Genomic DNA, 18377 nt, shown 5'->3' on the forward strand with positions numbered 1-18377 from the left:
GACAGCAGGAACTAACCGAGGCGGAGGCATTTATAGAAAAAAGAAAAGCAGATTGTCAATGAAAATACCAACCCCGACGCGCAGTGTTATTCCACCATTTGAAAAAAGTCAAACTTATTTGTCAAAGGAAGTGACCCTTTATTACCAGATATTTCCCCTGAAACAATACGTTCCCCCTGGCAATGGGTTTGAACTGGTATATTGGATTATGCCTTACATTAAGACAACATAAAAAAATGCCTTACATTAAGACAACATAAAAAAAAATTAAGACAACATAAAAAAAACCCCGAAAGGCGCCTCTTTTTTTTTTGTTATGTTTTTTATCTCAGTCAGCCGATTGTAGTGGCACTAGAAAATTGCGCTGAAGCCTTTTTTTTTCTTATTTATTTGTTTATTTATTTTTATTTTACTTTTCTCTTTTATTCATTCATTTATTCATTTATTATTTTCATTTTACTTTTCTCTTTTATTCATTCATTTATCTATTTATTTATTTTTATTTCATTTTTCTTTTTTCTTTTTGCTAGTCACCCGCCGATGAAAACTAGAAGTGACACTAGAAACGAAAGAAATTGCACGGGAGCCTTTTTTTTTTGTCAGCTAATTAACCCCAGAAGTGGCACCAGAAATATCCCCCCCCCCACGGAATTCCCGAATCCGCCTCTGTACAATGCACGCAATTGAAATGCTAATTATGAATAGTTGATCCTAAATTATTTTGAATAGGTACAGGGTCACTGCGGCATACATGACTCTGAGATGTGGACAAAGAAGGAAAACGTAATGTTTCCATAATAAAAATGGTTGGAATATACATGTGACATTGTGAACATATTTATCAAGAACATAATTTCACTAAAAAATTACAAAGACAATGGGAAGAAGCAAAATCTCCCCTCCCCCCCCCCCCAAAAAAAATGCATATGATTAAAAACAAACAAACTGTGATAAAGACTTTTAATTATCCTTACAGTGCACAATGCACACAGTGGGAATGGGGACATTTCCTTGAATCACGATTTATTCAAGTCTATATTGAATGAGTATTCGATGTGCCCAAAATGAGCAGGAAACAAAGATTCATTTCTTCGATAAATGTCCAAATTATACAATGTATGAAGAGTATACTATTAGCAGAAACCGATGACATTGATGTCCATCATACTTTACCGTTTGTGGGAGCTAGTTACCCAAACCATAAATTATCAAAGCCCTTTAGTTCAATGTGTTCAAAGGACAAATGTATTCATCTTGAGTGTTAAACTCATTAGTGAACACTGATATTGAATCAAGTAATCCGCACAATGCACATATTATAGCCTTGATGTCTGCTCAATCAGCTAAAATTGTTATTACCTAATGTAGTTTCATGGTATTAAAATACGCGATATGGCCTGTCATGTGTTTGTTTGTACGTGAACTCTCACAAGCTCACCACTGAGGGCGGTAATCATCAAAATAGGAAGAAATACATTGGAAATATGGTAAAAACCACAGGTTTTCCTTATAATTTCCCCATCCCAAGTATGTATGCCTCTTTTTACACCAATTACTTTCATATTCGCCACAAAAGAAAAGTTTGTCAAATTTCATCGTGTTACGGTTTAAAGACATCACATGTTATGGGGGCGCTATTCATTACAATATAAAAAAGTATATGACACCTACTGTATGATGTGTTGTTTCGGATAGGTACATATATCACATTTCATATCTGCATCAATTTGGATTTTTTTTTTTTTTTGCAGATTGGTAATATCATAAAAAACTATATTAGGGACAAAACTTGTGTGAAAGATTCAGAGTGACATAAAATTAAAGGGTAATCTTTGAAAAAAATTTTTTAATAAGTTCGGATATTTGATTAATCATTTATCTCTTACTGTTAGATTCAAATAACATTGTACTCAGTCAGTTTGCTCAATCAATTTTGTATTACATCCATGTATGAAAAGAAATTCAGAAATAAATTCAGTCACTCACGATACTTTTTTCAAATTATCTGCCTATTACATTTATTGTTTGTTATCGCACGAAAAATAAGGTAAGTAATAAGAAGACAATCTCAGTGCCATTCAGAACTATGATTACTTCCTATTTTGGTCGTTCAGCATAGTATCATATTATCAACTGAAATTGGAACAGAAAAAAAAAACTCGTTTAGGGTTGCCATGGCAACCAGCAATATCGGACATAGCCAAAGTATTATCATCATCAAAATGTTGTCAATAAAATTTCAGGAAAAGTCACCAATAATGTGCACCCTCCCCGTCCCCTTACGTTTTATAGGGTTAAATATTGAGAAATGTTGTCAACTTTAAGAGTGCACTGATCGAGACTATGAAACGGGACCATGTGGGGATGGAGGGAGTTTACTGTAGGGGACTATTAAAATTGAACAAATTTTCTGTCAAAAAGTGCTATTCGATGAAAATCGACTTTCTTCACTTTTGTGAAAGCATATCTTTATAAATGCAAAGGATATTGTACAGATAGCCAACGATCTTCATTGACTGATCACTACTTTCGCGATAGTAAATGGTTATTTTGAAGCACTTTCAATATTTAAGGTACAAAGATTTTAAGAGGACAATGAACAGATGAGTAATACTTTCTATGCAGAAAAATATGTACCATTTTCTTAGTAAATATAATGTCCCGTTAGTGGCGTATCTAGGGAAAACGGCGCCCGGGGCAAGCGTGAAAATTGCGCCCCTAATTTCTGAAAAAGACGTTCAACCCCAACGCCATCCGTGTCGTCCACATAATATGCTTTTTCAAGCACTTAAAAGGGGTCTTTTGAGGGTGATTTAGATGTGATAAATTTTGATAAATTTTGGCGAGCGAGCGCAGCGAGCGAGCCGAAAATGTTTGTATTTCAGCTTACAAAACATGGAATTCTTGTCATTTTTTGCTTATTAAATCTTACAATTCTAATCAAGATATGACGGCCTTACAGATAACGATTTGTACCAACAAACTGAGAACTTGAAAAAACACTCTTAATTAGTACATGTAGTACGAGCGAGTGAGCCGAAATTTGTATATTTCCGCGTCATCATTACGTTTTCTTCTTATCTTGTTTGATTTGGTTTTTATTTTGCGCCCCCCCCCCGTATGTTCGAAACCGTTGGTGTCCTCTTTTGATCCAATCGGCAATCGCTTCAGAACGAAAGAAATTGCAGCCGCTGCTCCGTGTATCATTTTACCTGCTAAATATAAAATGGCATGTGTGAACACCATAGATATTGCCATTTTGTCCGCGTCATTATCACGTTTTGTTTTTATCTTTTCTTTCTTTTTTTTGGATAAATTTTGGCGAGCGAGCGCAGCGAGCGAGCGAGCCGAAGTTTTGTGTAGGCCTATTTCAGCTTACAAAACATACAATTCTTGTCATTTTTTGCTTATTAAATCTTACAATTCTAATCAAGACATTATGACGGCCTTATAGATAACTATTTATACCAACAAGCTGAGAACTTGAAAAAACACTCAAAATCAGTACGAGAGAGTGAGCCGCAAATTTGTATATTTCCGCGTCATCTTCACGTTTGCTTCTTATCTTGTTTGATTTGGGGTTTTTTTTGCGCCCCATCCCCCCCCCCCCCGTATGTTCGAAACCTTTGGCGTCCTCTTTTGATCCAATCGGCAATCGCTTCAGAACGAAAGAAATTGCAGCCGCTGCTCCGTGTATCATTTTACCTGCTAAATATAAAATGACATGTGTGAACACCATAGATATCGTCATTTGTCCGCGTCATCATCACGTTTTGTTTTTATCTTTTTTTTTGTTGATAAATTTTGGCGAGCGAGGGCAGCGAGCGAGCGAGCCGAAAATTTGTGTACTATTTTTTTCAGCTTACAAAACATATAATTCTTGTCATTTTTTGCTTATTAAATCTTACAATTCTAATCAAGATATAACGACGGCCTTTTAGGTAACGATTTATACCAGAAACCTGAGGACTTGAAAAAATACTCGAAATAGGTTACGCGCGAGTGAGCCGAAATTTGTATATTTCCGCAGATCATTACGTTTTGTTCATACATTTTTTTGGGGATAAATTTGGGGGAGTTTTTTGATAAACTTTGACGAGTGAGCGCAACGAGCGAGCCGAAAATTGTTATATTAACTTCAACGTACAAAACATGGAATTCTTGTCATTTTTTACTTATTAAGTCTTACAATTCTAATCAAGATAGACTTTATAGTGACTGCCTTATAGATAACGATTTACACTAACAAACTGAGAACTTGAAAAAATACTCTAAATTAGTACGAGCGAGTGAGCCGAAATTTGTATATTTCAGCGCCATCATTACGTTTCGTTCTTATCTTGTTTGATTTGGTTTTTTTTTGCGCCCCCCCCCTCCCCATCTTCGAAATCGTTGGCCGTAATATATAAGTGGCTATTAGCAATGGAAGTGGAATATATAAAAATTAATGCTTACACACGCAGTTAAACGGAAGTACTGTTCAAATTACTGAGACCATTTATACAAAAACCATAATAACCGGGGGGCCAAAAGCTAAAAACAGAGGTCGAGTTCCACTCTCTCTCCAAACTAAGTAGACCATGCTTATATTCAAGTTTTTATTGTAACAAACAACATTCCACTGGTCTACCTCAAAAAATTGGTTGCAAAAGCCTCCAAATCCAAGATGGCGTCCAAGATGGCCGCCATATTTACTAAATTTGTTATTTGAAGGATAGACTTTGATAGAAACATCAGATTTCAAAAAATGTGATGTCATATGAAAGAAAATAATTTTTTTTACAAGTTGATACCATTTTTGTGGATTATTGTGATAACTGGATTGAGATTTTAAGGAAAATGCACTCATTTTTTGATATTTTTTCTCAAAAAAGGAAAAAATGAAAATGCTTGATTCAGCATAAATCAGAGAAAAACCAAAGTATTATCTTGAAACGTTTTAAGAATTTTATTTGACATATAGTTAACATTTGGAGAAAATTAGGGGTCAGTTTCATTTTCGGTTCAGGAGTTATAATGTCTCAAACTTGAAAGCTCACTATGCAAAAATGGCCACTTTAATTGTGACAAGACCTTGTTGGTCGTAAACAGAGTCTGCGCGCGCCCAGACTACTACACGCACAACTGGCACTGGCGCTTGTAGAGGCTGCAGTGCCAGTGGTGCGTGTAGTAGTCTTAGCAAACGCAGACTTTTCTTTGACAAACAAGGGTTTGTGCCTGCAAACTAACTTTTCATACCAAGTGGTAGCTCACAGGTGACGCTGATCGCTATTACTTCAAAGTAGATTGTTCTGAAGCAGATGAGATGAAGCAAAAATCATTTTTCAAACAGAGGTAGTAGCTTGAAACTTGGCACCAATCTTGTTATAGATAGTTTAACAGAATTTACATCAACCACTCAAAAAAAAAATCATCAAGATGACAGCCATCAAACTTGACATAGTGTATTGCGCCCAATTAAATGTATTATTTCGATTTTGATACAATTTGGTCTGTTGTGCTATCTATTCACATATTTTTATATATTTTGAACATTGTAATGCTATTTTAAACCGTCTTAGGTTTTTATGGAGACATTTTTTTAAAACCAGTGATATTCTGCTCTGAAAAAGAAAAAATAAATCGAGTGGAAGTTTTCACTTTTGAAGGAGTGAATAACAGAAAACAGTGAATTTAGAGTGAAATTGGAGTGAATTTTGAGTGAAAATGTTCATTTTCACTCATTTTAAAGTGACCTTAGGGATCACTTGTCACTCTTCGAGTGATCCCTGAGGTCACTCTAAAAATGAATGAAAATGAACATTTTCACTCTCGAGTGATCCTGATATCTAACATGGGAAAGCATCTACCAATGGCATAAGTTCAGATCAATTGTGACACTATAACCCACATGAAATCAGCCTAACAATGTAAGAAAAATCTAATGACAGTAAATACAGTTTCAGCTTGCTGTTTTGTAAATGTGAATATACAGCACGAATAATCAATTTGGACAGTTTTATTCGAACAATATACTGAAAAGTAATTTCGCACAACACATTTAAGAGCAAATTTGAGAAATTGCCGCCATGTCGGATTTTTCGGGAGGGTTCTCGGATCAGAAGGGCTTTCAAGGACATCCACGGATCAGACATTATTACACATATACCATCATCATTCACGTTTCTACAACAGCACAGTAACATACAAGTAAAAAAAAAAAAACACCATATCTTTGATACAGAAGCATTTTTTTTTTTAAATCAAAGATCGGGCGTTACCCAAACACTGGAATGAGCTCCACCACCCCCCCCCCCAAAAAAAAAAAAAAAGAAGAAAGACCCTCAATATGGTTTACACTAGTACAATATCGTTCGGATGTATAGAAATATATAATAGACAGCAATATAAGAAGATTAAAAAAATTTATCAAATTATAAGTTCAGATTTAACTTTGACGCAACACACTAAAGGTATTGTCTACCATTGGGAGAGATGTCACATTCGATTTATATGTGCAGGTTAGTGCTATCACAAAACATTCTACTATGTAAAAAAATTATAATAAAGCCTAAAACTACGGAGATATCACCAATTCCTTTCAAAAAACTATAACCATGATAACTGTTGACTGCTTTTATAGTATAAAAAACATTCTTATCACATCTATTTGGTATATCTAACAATATTTAGCATCAAACATACTGATTCAAGTTTGTACATTAGTTGTTCTATCCCTAACTCACAGTTTAGAAATAGTTTGAGGAATTAACTAAAGCTGGGTTTTTGTTTTACGTGCACCAATGGTAAATAATGCCTTGAACGACAACCTCGATTAATAACCGCCATCTTGAATTTTGTGTGGATACTATTTTTGTCGCTAAATATGACATCTTGGCAAAATTTGTGCCAAATTCCAAGCTCCTATCTCTTTTTGGAAAATACTTTCTGTTCAATCTTATCTGCCTCAGAACAATCTACTATGAAACGCTACAGCAATAGCGACCAGCGTCACCTACCACTCAAATACTAAATCATGCATTTTTACATTTCTTCCTTTTTTCAAAGCATTATAAAAATATGGATTTCCTCCCCTCCCCACCAAAAAAAGAGAGAAGCAAACAACCCCCCCCCCCCCCCCATTTATCACAATACTCAGCTAAAGTGGTATCAACTTGTAGGAAGTTTTACTCTCCTTCGTATGACATCAAATTTGTTGCAATCCAATATCTCTATCAAATTTTATATTTGAAATGTTAAATTCAATAAAAATAGCGTCCCTATTAGACCGCATTTGTACTTTGGGGGTTTTTGCAACAAATCTACTGAGGTGTACTTACCGAACATTGCTTAGTATGTTTGATATAATGTATGGTCTTGTTTATAGAGAGAGTGGAACTCGAAAAGTAAGCACGAGCTTGGATTTGACCCTCTGTGACATCTTTGGGAACAGATGCGTGTTAATATATGATAGTATGTAAAATGGGATTTCAAGTTTGAGACATTATATCTCCTGAACCAAATACAATACTGACCTCTAATTTTCTCCAAATATTGATTATATGGGAAAGATGTTAATTTCTACATGGTTTTCATAAACATTTTTGAATCTATTTTTTTTTAACCTTTTAGAGAAATATTCATGGTGCATTCTGAAAAATGTCTCCATAAAAACCTTAGATGGTTTGAAATAGCATTACAATGTTCAGAATACATAAAAACCATATAAATAGACAGCAAAACAGACAAAATTTTATCAAAATCGAAATACTAGTAATACATTTACTTTGGCGCAATACACTATGTCAGCTTTGATGGCCTGCAATCTTGAATTTTTTGAGTGATTGATCCAAATTTTTTGTTTTAAACTTTCTATAGCACGGTTGTTTCAAGCTTCTACCACTATTTGAAAAATATTTTTTGCTTCACCTCATCTGCTTCAGAACAATCTACTTTGAAATAATAGCGATCAGCGTCACCTGAGCAACCACTTATGAAAAGTTAGTTTGCAGGCACAAACCCTTGTTTGTCAAAGAAAAGTCTGCGTTTGCTAAGACTACTACACGCACCACTGGCACTGCAGCCTCTACAAGAGTTGTGCGTGTAGTAGTCTGGGCGCGCGCAGACTCTTACAACCAACAAGGTCTGGTCACAACTAAAGTGGCCATTTTTACATAGCGAGTTTTCAAGTTTGAGACATTATAACTCCTAAACCAAAAATGGTACTGACATCTAATTTTCTCCAAATATTAATTGTATGTCAAACAAAATTCTTGAAATGTTTCAAGATTATCCTTCATTCTTTCTTTTATTTATGCCGAATCAAGCATTTTCATGATTTTCCTTTTTTGAGAAAAATATCAAAAAATGAGTATATTTTCATTAAAATCTCAATCCAGTTATTACAATAACCCACAAAAATGGTATCAACTTGTAGAAAATTTAATTTTCTTTCATATGACATCACATTTGTTGAAATCTGATGTTTCTATCAAATTCTATCTTTCAAATAACAAATTCAGTAAATATGGCGGCCATCTTGGACGCCATCTTGGATTTGGAGGCTTTCGCAACAAATTTTTTGAGGTAGACCAGTGGAATGTTGTTTGTTACAATAAAAACTTGAAAATAAGCATGGTCTACTTAGTTTGTAGAGAGAGTGGAACTCACTCGTTAAGTAAGCGAGTTTTTGGAGTTTGGCCCTCCGGTTTCAAAACAATATTATCATTTACCAACAATTTAGGTACATACCTATAGTTTATAGTATGTTTATAGATTAAGTTTAAAATTTTCCCCATGAGTTTTAACCCGTTGAGGACGAGTCCCGAGCAAACTCGGGCAAGCATCTATGGGAAATGCGTGTTGTAGCAAAATCAAACCGTCCTCAACGGGAAGATAAAACAGTGGAATTCGCTACACAGGTTTGAATTCGTTCCTGTGACAAGTTATGATAGGTAATTCGAGGGGTCTGATATCGATTGCTGATAGTCGTCGTCTTTGGACCTTGGGAATCCCTAATAAAAGAGTCCTATTATTTAATATCCTTGGAATGGCGAATGTGTATCGGTAATGCATGCGCACATTTATTGCACAACGTAATCCTCGGACACGCTCGGGTTGCCGGTGAGAATGTTTAGCCATATCAAGTACCTCAACCGTATCGTCTGTCTGCACGTAACTGTACACAAGACTCACAAGATCATAACAAGGAGCTAGTAAACATACACAGTACAGTACACCAGAAGCTCATATACCGCATGAACTGGTATCTCCATAATACTCAGACCGTGATAACCCCAGCTAGCAGCGTGGCCAGTGATAGTCCGGGGAAGGTTGGCCCGTAAACAAATTGAAGGGAGCTGGCTGTGAGGTGAGCAGCATTGCGTTTTTATTTTTGGCTAGGTGTAATAACCCACACGTATGTATGTATAGATAGTCAATTTCATCCCAAGTTGAAGTTGAACTTGCAACGGGTTCTTAACCCTTCAAAACTGGGAACAGTCCCGTTGTTGGTTTCAATAGGGAAAATGGTTTATTGGTCAAAAAAATACCAATAGAAAATGTCTTGTTCGGCCGATACAAATCCAACAGAAATCCAACAAACACCAATAGAAAGTCCTATAATAGGGTTAATAGAATACCAATTTTTTTTTGTTGGTCCAAAGGAATACTTTTTGTTGGACGAATAGAAAACCAACAGGCATCAATTGAAAGTTCTGCTAGGAATCTAGTGGGACCTATACAAATTATTTGAAAGCCTTGATAAGCATCTTCTTTTTTAATGCAGTTACATTAGCTAATTCTTTCCTTCACATAGACTTCTAAATTGCACATGACACATCCTCACTAGCTATAACTTATTGCTATACGGACTAATACAATACCTGATATCTAGTTCGTTATGATATTGCCGAGTATAGTTGTTGAGGTTTTAGGGTTGGTTACTAACTAGATCACACATTCGATATCATGAAAATACCACTTATTAACTAACATAAGTTAAAATTCTGAATATTATAACAATAACAATAATGTTTAGTTAGTGGCGGATGCAGATGGGGCGCACAGGGCGTGCCCTTCTTTAATTTTTTGTTAAAACAAAAGAACTAAAAAAGAAAAATTTGGGCGCGTCCGTCCCCCTTTAATTTTGTAAAAGCACCTCGATCCCCCTTTACGGAATTCCTGGATCCGCCCCTAAATATGCTTTACAAATACAATTAAATCTCTAATAAAGTTCAAAGTTAAATTTTGACTTCAAATACCGATAATAACCCAGTTGTCGTGCGGTATCTTGCAGACGGGACACCATGGTTTGCTTGGCCAGCTTGAGGACTGTTGTTCATGCCAAGTGGAGATGGGTGGTGGTCATTGCCTCTTCCACGCTCTGCGGCGTCGTCTACGGCTGTCTGTATTCCTTTGGTCTCCTCATGGTCGCCCTCATCGACGACTTCAGCAGCGGAGTCAGTAAAACGGGTACATGACGTTTTATCTTGTACGTAACGATCACCATCGCTGATCGGCGAGCTCGTCTTTTTTTTCAGCTTTAGTAGAATAATAAATTGAAGATGGGAAGCTATAGGGCAAGGGTGCATCCCATTTTCATCAGCATTATACAGCATCTACTCTCTGGAGTGTGTCGTAAATATGACTCTTAATGAGATACGAAGAAGTTTGGTTGTGGTTTTTTTTTTTCTTTTAAGATTCGATGCCTAAAAATTGCCAAACTCTTCCGAACAATTTGTAATAATTGGTATAGAACATTTTGAAAAGGATTTTGATCTAGGGATTTTGAAAAGCCAAAGCATTTGCAATCACTTATGTGTTTGTCATCGTTTTTCTTTTAATGTTAATGTGCTGTGCTTTGACGGACAGCACGATGGACATTATAAAATGATTGTTTAGGGATTGTATTGTTTTGTCGAGACCTAACTTCAAGTTTGTAACATCTTTTGGTGAGACAATAAGAAACCTCTTATGAAACGTGAAAGAGCATTTGATTCCAAGAGGAATTCATCGTTTATTTGATGAAAATTGGTTTTGAAATGGCTGAGATATCCAAAACAGAGTGATCTTAATAAAGATGGGATCCACCTTTTATTGCAGTCGCTTTGTTTTGCTTTGTTTTTGGATGCCTCAGCCATTCCCAAATATGTTTTCTTCAAATAAACTTTGAATTCCTCTTCAACCCGCTCTATTCTGTTTCATAAGTGGTTTGTTGGTATCTCGCAAAAAGTTCAAAACCCAATCAACATCTCCACCAATACTATACCATCCCTTTAAGTCAAAAAAGAGCTCGCAAAGGGAGCAAAACATAAAATTTCACCGTATATACAGACCGAACCTTCGACGTTCCCTTACAATCATCATAATGGATATGATCAAGGCGTCCTTTTAATTTCATCCGATTGCGTAGACTCTTTATACACTGTACTTTGTAATGTTCAGTGATGAAAAATAGATAATGTTGGTTTGTTTTATATTGAATGCATCGTCGTGAGGACATCAATATCTAACTGCCTGATGATGCTGACAAGTGGATTTCACGCAGCCGGCAAATAGCTGATAAGTACAAACATGATAAAAGTTGTAAGAGATCATGTTTATTGTTGCCAGTTGTATACGTTGTGATATCTTTCCAGGCTATATTGGAACATCTTCGTATGGGGTATCACTGGCGGCGTGTCTCCTCACATCACCGCTGACCACGAAACTGGGATACCGCCTTGCCGGCTGTCTGGGCGTCACCTTCTGTGTCGTTGCCTCGATTACGACTTCTTTCGCTCCCGGTATCTCCGTAATGTTCTTTTCCTACAGCTGTCTCTACGGAGTAGGATGCAGTTTCATTTTGTGCTGTGCGTTCAACTGTCCAATCGGCTACTTCCCCAATAAACATCGATCATTTGCACTGGGAACGGTGTCAGCTGGTGTTAATATCGGTAAAATCAAATGTAGACTGTAAGAAGAAAAAAAAAAGGTGTATGCATGCGTAATATATACATGTACATATATATATATATATATATATATGTAATATATACATGTATATATATATATATATATATATATCTACTATGTTTGCATTCTTTGTTTTGAATAATGAAACTCGTCAATATCAAAAGGAACTTATTGCATCAGTCAACTGACCCATTACACACGTTGCTCTGGTGTAAGAACTATTACAAATTTTCATGAGGGCTTGCTATAGGCTCTCCTTGGTACAGTTCGAGCTTAGGAGCCGCAGAAGTCACAACTCGTAGTGGTAACACGAGGCTTTCAAAAATTACGATTTAAGGGTTATTTGGGACTGGAGACAAAATTTCGTTTCCACTCTAATCTACATTAGTCTTTTATCTGTTTCTCTATTAAAGGACAAGTTCACCTTCATATACATAAGGATTGAGAGAATGAAACAATATTAGTAGAACACATCAGTGAAAGTTTGAGGAAAATTGGACAATCCGTTCAAAAGTTACGAATATTTTAAGTATCTGCGCAGTCACTGCTGGAAGAGAAGACTACTATAGTGTATGATGTCACATGCGTACAACTACATAAAGAAAATAAAAAGAGAATTTCACAAAACTTTACTTTTTGAATAAAGTGCACATTTTTTCGACTTGCTACTGACGTATGTTAAGGGTAATATTATTCCCCCTGCCTTCTGAAAGAGAGAAGTCGAGTGTTCTTTTGTTATGCGAGAAAAATGGAAATATGTTGAACTTTCTTTATTCTTTCTTTATATCGTTGTACTAATGTGACATCACAAGCTATAGTAGTCTTTTCATCCAGCCGTGACTGAGCAGAAACTTCAAAAATTAATAATTTTTTAACGGATTGTCCGATTTTGCTCAAACTCTCACTGATGTGTTCTACTAATATTGCTGCATTCACTCAACCCACATGTCTATGAAGGTGAACTTGTCCTTTAAGTAAACTATTTACACTCAGGGATTAGAACACGTATTCAATGCAGACGAAGAAATGAATAACTCATAATGTCGGCCTAATTTCGTATTTTACTCTCATAGTGAAAGTTTGTTTGTTGAGCTTAAAGCGATCTATTTTCGTTGGATTCTTTATTAGGTGTGTTGATATTCAATCCGGTCGTTTACGCCCTCATCAACCGGTTCGGTTGGCGTGGAATGATGAGGATCACGTCGGGAATCATTGCCATGGTCGGATGCTTCTGTATCCCAACGTTCACTTCTGCCCCAAGTGAGCCACGTCGGCGTTCTCCTCCGGAGGCAGATGGTCATGAAGATGGTCGCGTACTCAAGGACAAGGAATCTGAGCGAGAACAGTTCTTGGAGGACAGCGGTTGTGACCACGTAGTTCCTATTAGAACTAAGCCGAATGTGCAATCAGGTACCGTCAGTGATCATTGTGTTTCTAGAGACAAACTGGACAGCCGTAAAGCGAGGACGTTTATCGAAAATGATACAACGGCAGAGAAGTCGCTCCCGAAATTGCATCAAAACTGGAGCTCCAAAGATAGCCCTGAATATAGACTCCAGGGCAATGGTTCTGTCCACGAAGATGTTGATAAAACGCGTCATTTTGATCGTACCCCAGAAGGACTTCACGAAGCTAGAGAACCTTCGTCAGCAGACTCGCTGAAGGGTAAAGCTCACGGACAGACTGGCTCATCCTGCTCTTGGCTCCATGGACTCGAGATCCTGAAAATGCCAGAATTGTGGCTGATCCAGCTGGGCTTTGTAACGGCGGCTGTGGCTGTCTCATTTGCCTACTTCAGCACGGTACCAAATTTCGACCGATAGGCAGTTTTGCATCGTTTCAGTGAAGCAAACTATACCATGCATCGCTGCTTGTTCAAAGGTCTCTCTTTTTTTTTGTTCGTTCCAGTAGGGACACCGTGTTTTTGGTAAACTGACCTTCAGCGTGAAAGTGACGAAGAACTCCATTTGACACCATTTTCTGTTCAGGAATAGAATTTTGATCAATGAAAGAGTTAGAGGTTCAACCTGTTCGAAGAAACATATCGAAGTTAACGAAATTCAATACAGATTTACATGTTTTGAAATAATGGTAACTGGCGGCATACCTTTGATAAAGCAGTGTCATGTCAAAATAGGCTGCATCAATAATACTCTCCCGTAGGGCACATCAATATCAACACGGGAGTATCTTTACCACTTTCAGGAAATGAAATGTGAAGAATATGCCAGGTAATCAGTCCTTTGGTTGGGTTAAAGGCACATGAACAAACTTTGGAGACGTACACCACACGTGACGTCGTCGTCGCATTTACTAATAATATTCGTTTATTAAAGTGAGTGTCACGTTCATGAACAAGTGTGAACAGTTATACATTTAATTTACCGTTTTTCATGGGGGTCTCGGGTCTCCTATTCATAATCAATGCCACTCATGTTTATTTTTTTTTCTAGCTCTATCTTTATCGTTAACATGAATACGTTGCGGAATTTTTCTTTAATGGTTTGAAACTGTTGACGTCACAGGTCAACATGACCATTTCGTCGGGATTCTCGAAGAAGACGGCAGCTCTGGTCATGGCGACGATGGGTGCTACGGAGGTCGTCGGAAAGATTGTCCTGGGCGTGATAACCGATCGTCTGCCGATCCCAAAGATCTTCATTGCCATGGTGGCCAATTGCACTGGCGCCCTGTTCATGTTCTTGATGACACAGATTACGCCATCGAAGCCGTACATTTTCTTTCAGGCAACAGGTACAGACTCCAGCAGACCGAAGCTACGTTCAGACGGTGATCCCTATCAAACCTCGAGGATAGCTCTCTTCGAGGATAGGCTCGTAGTTAGGCACCGTGTTGGTGCACTCATTGGTAGCTATCTAGAAGCTAATTCGAAGATAGCTATCAACGAGATCAGGGTTAGCGCTCTATCAACGAGCCGGGGGTGGGGGGGGGGGGGGGGGGAGGGGTTCCACTCGTAGTTCAGCTTCATGTGGACAGAACTTGATAGGGGTTTGTAGATAAGCGTGGTTACGGTGACAGTTAGCCTATCCTCCAGTATAGCTAATTTCAAGAATAAGCTTCGTCGTGTGAACGCCCGCCAGAGCTTATCCTCCAAGATAGCTGTTTTCGAGGTTAGGGATCACCGTCTGAACGTAACTTAATGTCATTTGCGAAATTAGCAAGTGCTGATGTAGTGGCTCTTATTTCGTCCTTTGTCTCGTTTGTGATGACTTTCTGTTAAAGGGCTGTTGATAGAAGATTCGCAGCCTACCGCGTAATCTTGTAATAGGGTTGTAAGTACTCGCAGTCCTGGGCCCTTTTGCATAAAAGTTATGATCAAACGCAAGTCAAGAAAATCATACGCAACTTGATATTCAACCAATCAGAATGGAGCATTTGGGACTTGCGTGTGATCGTAACTTTTATGCAACGGGGCCCAGATCATACGGGACTTGCGTAATCACAACTTGATTCATCCAGTTCCTTTTCAGGTCTGTGCTTGATACTCATATTAGGCGTATAATTATTGGAGTATTATTGGAGTCAGTATCTCCAAGTATCTTTTTGTAGCACCGAGACAATGACCATGTTCACTTGTATGTATGCCCTGCGTGTAATTCAAATGATGAATAAAGAGAGTCATGTTTTATTCAGCACTCAATTTCCAGCCAACACAACTTGTTTCTGAAATCGATGTTTCTGAAACCGTAGTAAGAGAGGACTTTTTTGTTGTTGTTGCTAAAATATCATGAGTTTTTGGGGCTGTCGCCATATCATAATTGTAGGAAGATGTTTTGATTATTGTGGCATTACATGCAAATCTGTGAAAGAGTTGTGCAATATTCTTTTTAATTCATTTTTACTGATTTAAATGAATGAATCTATCAATCTATCTATCTATAGTATCTGTCTACGTAGTATTTATCTATCTATCTACTTAGTACCTACCTGTTTGTCACTATCACAATCACTTTTTATTTGTTCAACAGTGCAGGGGTTATTCGTACTGGCTTCTCTCGACTCCCTACCACATTCCATTAGTGAGCAGATCTTCAGGCACGAGTACCGGCTCCAGATGTGGGCAGGAATGTCAATATCCTTCGGCTTGGGTGGAACACTTGGAGCGGTATTCGGTAAGCGGCGATTAGCGTGGTAGAAAAATAAACCCTTTTTTGTGTCAGAAATTTTTGGCAGAATTCTATGAGGTTTCCAGTGCCAATTTCACATGATTATTTCTTTGTACATTCTGTTGAAAAAAAAAGTGGAAATAAAGTTTGAATCGATTTATTGGCTCTCAAAGTACACTCAGAGATAATGGAAGCTGAAACATGTGACGAGAAGCTATAGGCGGCTTTTGAAACTCACGAATGTGCCTTTTTAGGACGGGAACACTAGAATGCAAGAAGGGGTCGCCAGAAATCAAGAAGGCAACTTGTTTAGACTCGCCTGTTAAAGGGACTATACAGTACTGGTTGAGGTGAGGATTCAGGTTTATAACATTCCTAAGTGAGATAATGAGAAACCTCTTATGAAATATGAAAGAGCATATAATTTTAAGAAGAATTCAACATTTATATGATGAAAATTGGTTTTCAAATGGCTGACATATCCAAAAAAGTGATAACAATTAATAAAAGGCGACATGCCACGTCTTTTATTAGGATCTCTTTGTTTCACCTTGTTTCAGGATATCTCAGCCATTTCAAAACCGATTTTAATCGAATAAACTTTTGATTCCCCTTAGAATTGCATGCTCTTTGACATCTCATAGAGTGGTTTCTGAATATCTCGCATAACGTTAAAAGCTAAATCCTCACCTCAACCAGAACTGTACAGTCCCTTTATGTTCAGGAAGAGCAGAAGACAATCATAAGGTGCCTTGACGAATTACAAAGATTCCCTTTCTCTCCCCTGCTTATCCTAACCAACACGGCGTGGTAAGTTTCAGGAAGTCGCTTTCTCAACGCATGTTTAGCCACCTGAAACGGTCCAAGAAAAATTGTGCAATGCAATATTCTGAGCAGTTCTTGCCAGTCAAATTATGCTACATGTATTATGGTAGTCAAATATACAAAGAGTTACTTGAGGTTATATGGCTAAAATAATTATGGTCAAATCTTGTGAGGTGAACAGCCATGTATACGATAATTGTGTTTTATAATTTCATTACAGTTAAGATTTTATGTTCTATATTCAAGTCTTTTCATGGAAATTGATTTGTATACTCCTGTTCTTACTTTTGTCCGCTTTCTAAATATTTCAGGTGAGAGTGTTGATAAGACGGGCTCCTACCAAATGGCGTATTATGGGAATGTTGGAATCTTTCTTGCCTCCACGACACTCTTTGGTCTTGCCATTGTGTACCAGAGACTCTTTGCAAGGGACCGATTCATCTTGTTCCAAAGAGTTGGTCGCCGATATTCCGCGATTGATCAGAAGACTATTGAGAAATCTTCCAAGCCAGATCGTACCGATGGTCTTCATGATGACGTATCTTGGCGGAAAAGTGGCAACGAGTCTGGTGAATGGAATTACCTCGTAACAGAGAGAATCACCAGCGTGTAGAATATCAACTTTGAGTTTTCTGCTCGCGACGCCATACTACGAGCTTATATTCATAGAAGGCAAAATATAGAATTACTGAAACTGCATCTTCTCTATACACTTGACACTGATAATACGTATACTTAAAAAGACAAGCAAGCAAGATACAAAATATAGCATACAGTGGACCTTGACTTGAAAGTGTGTCTGCGTACGATATCTATACATAGGTACATGTGAAAGACTATACGCTCAATCAGATGTGAAATACATGTATGATGGAAAGGTAATAACCACGGGTTCCAGGAACAAATACCAATGTGAATACGTTTCGCAATGGAGATAGGACACAGAATACTGATGATGCATAGACATATGAAAGCTGAAATAGCAAGCTACAAAGGGCACAAGAAGTTATCAAAGGAAAAAAGAAAGAAGGAAAAAGAGAGACAGGAGAAAAAGAATTAGAACTGTAGAGTGAAATTGACATACAATAAATGTTGTATTATAAGCACATAATATTATACGAGCATATCCAACAAGTTCGTATACAAATTCAAGGTATAAGAACTATATAGTGTAATGATCATTATTTGATGGGAGCACATGTATAAACGTTGAAACCAGAAGTAAAGCAAGGGTGCACTTCAAAATGACCCGCATGCATTAGGAAAGGATCACGTGAAATGAAGCAGGTTGAAAGATTCTAGTCGGGCAAATTGTAATCATCACGTAGCATTGATTTAAGTTTTTCTTTTAAAATAAACAGAGAAGATGTACAGTGTATGTCGTTCCGCCCCTTCGTGAAGCAGCTGATCACATTAGATCTCACAGTCAAAACGGTTCTGGATCATTTTACCTTTCGCCTTCAAGATCAAGTTCAGTTCATAGCATTAACG

General features: G+C 37.4%; 1 protein-coding gene across 1 annotated transcript in view; it reads left to right on the forward strand.

The window, feature by feature from the left end:
- The window catches only part of LOC139720625 (monocarboxylate transporter 7-like), a 33706-nt gene extending 15519 nt beyond the window's left edge, over positions 1-18187 (forward strand). Inside the window, exons 2-7 of the mRNA XM_071631980.1 lie at positions 10277-10452; positions 11619-11915; positions 13063-13736; positions 14460-14688; positions 15924-16067; positions 17198-18187. Coding sequence (XP_071488081.1) covers positions 10287-10452; positions 11619-11915; positions 13063-13736; positions 14460-14688; positions 15924-16067; positions 17198-17499 — 1812 coding nt within the window. The 5' untranslated portion in view covers positions 10277-10286 and the 3' untranslated portion in view covers positions 17500-18187. The remainder of the gene's footprint in view (positions 1-10276; positions 10453-11618; positions 11916-13062; positions 13737-14459; positions 14689-15923; positions 16068-17197) is intronic.
- The last annotated feature ends 190 nt before the right edge of the window (positions 18188-18377 follow it).

This window comes from Diadema antillarum, unplaced genomic scaffold (genome assembly GCF_040938485.1).
Source record: "Diadema antillarum isolate AM-2024a unplaced genomic scaffold, OU_Dant_1.0 scf00000131, whole genome shotgun sequence".
Taxonomy (NCBI): domain Eukaryota; kingdom Metazoa; phylum Echinodermata; class Echinoidea; order Diadematoida; family Diadematidae; genus Diadema; species Diadema antillarum.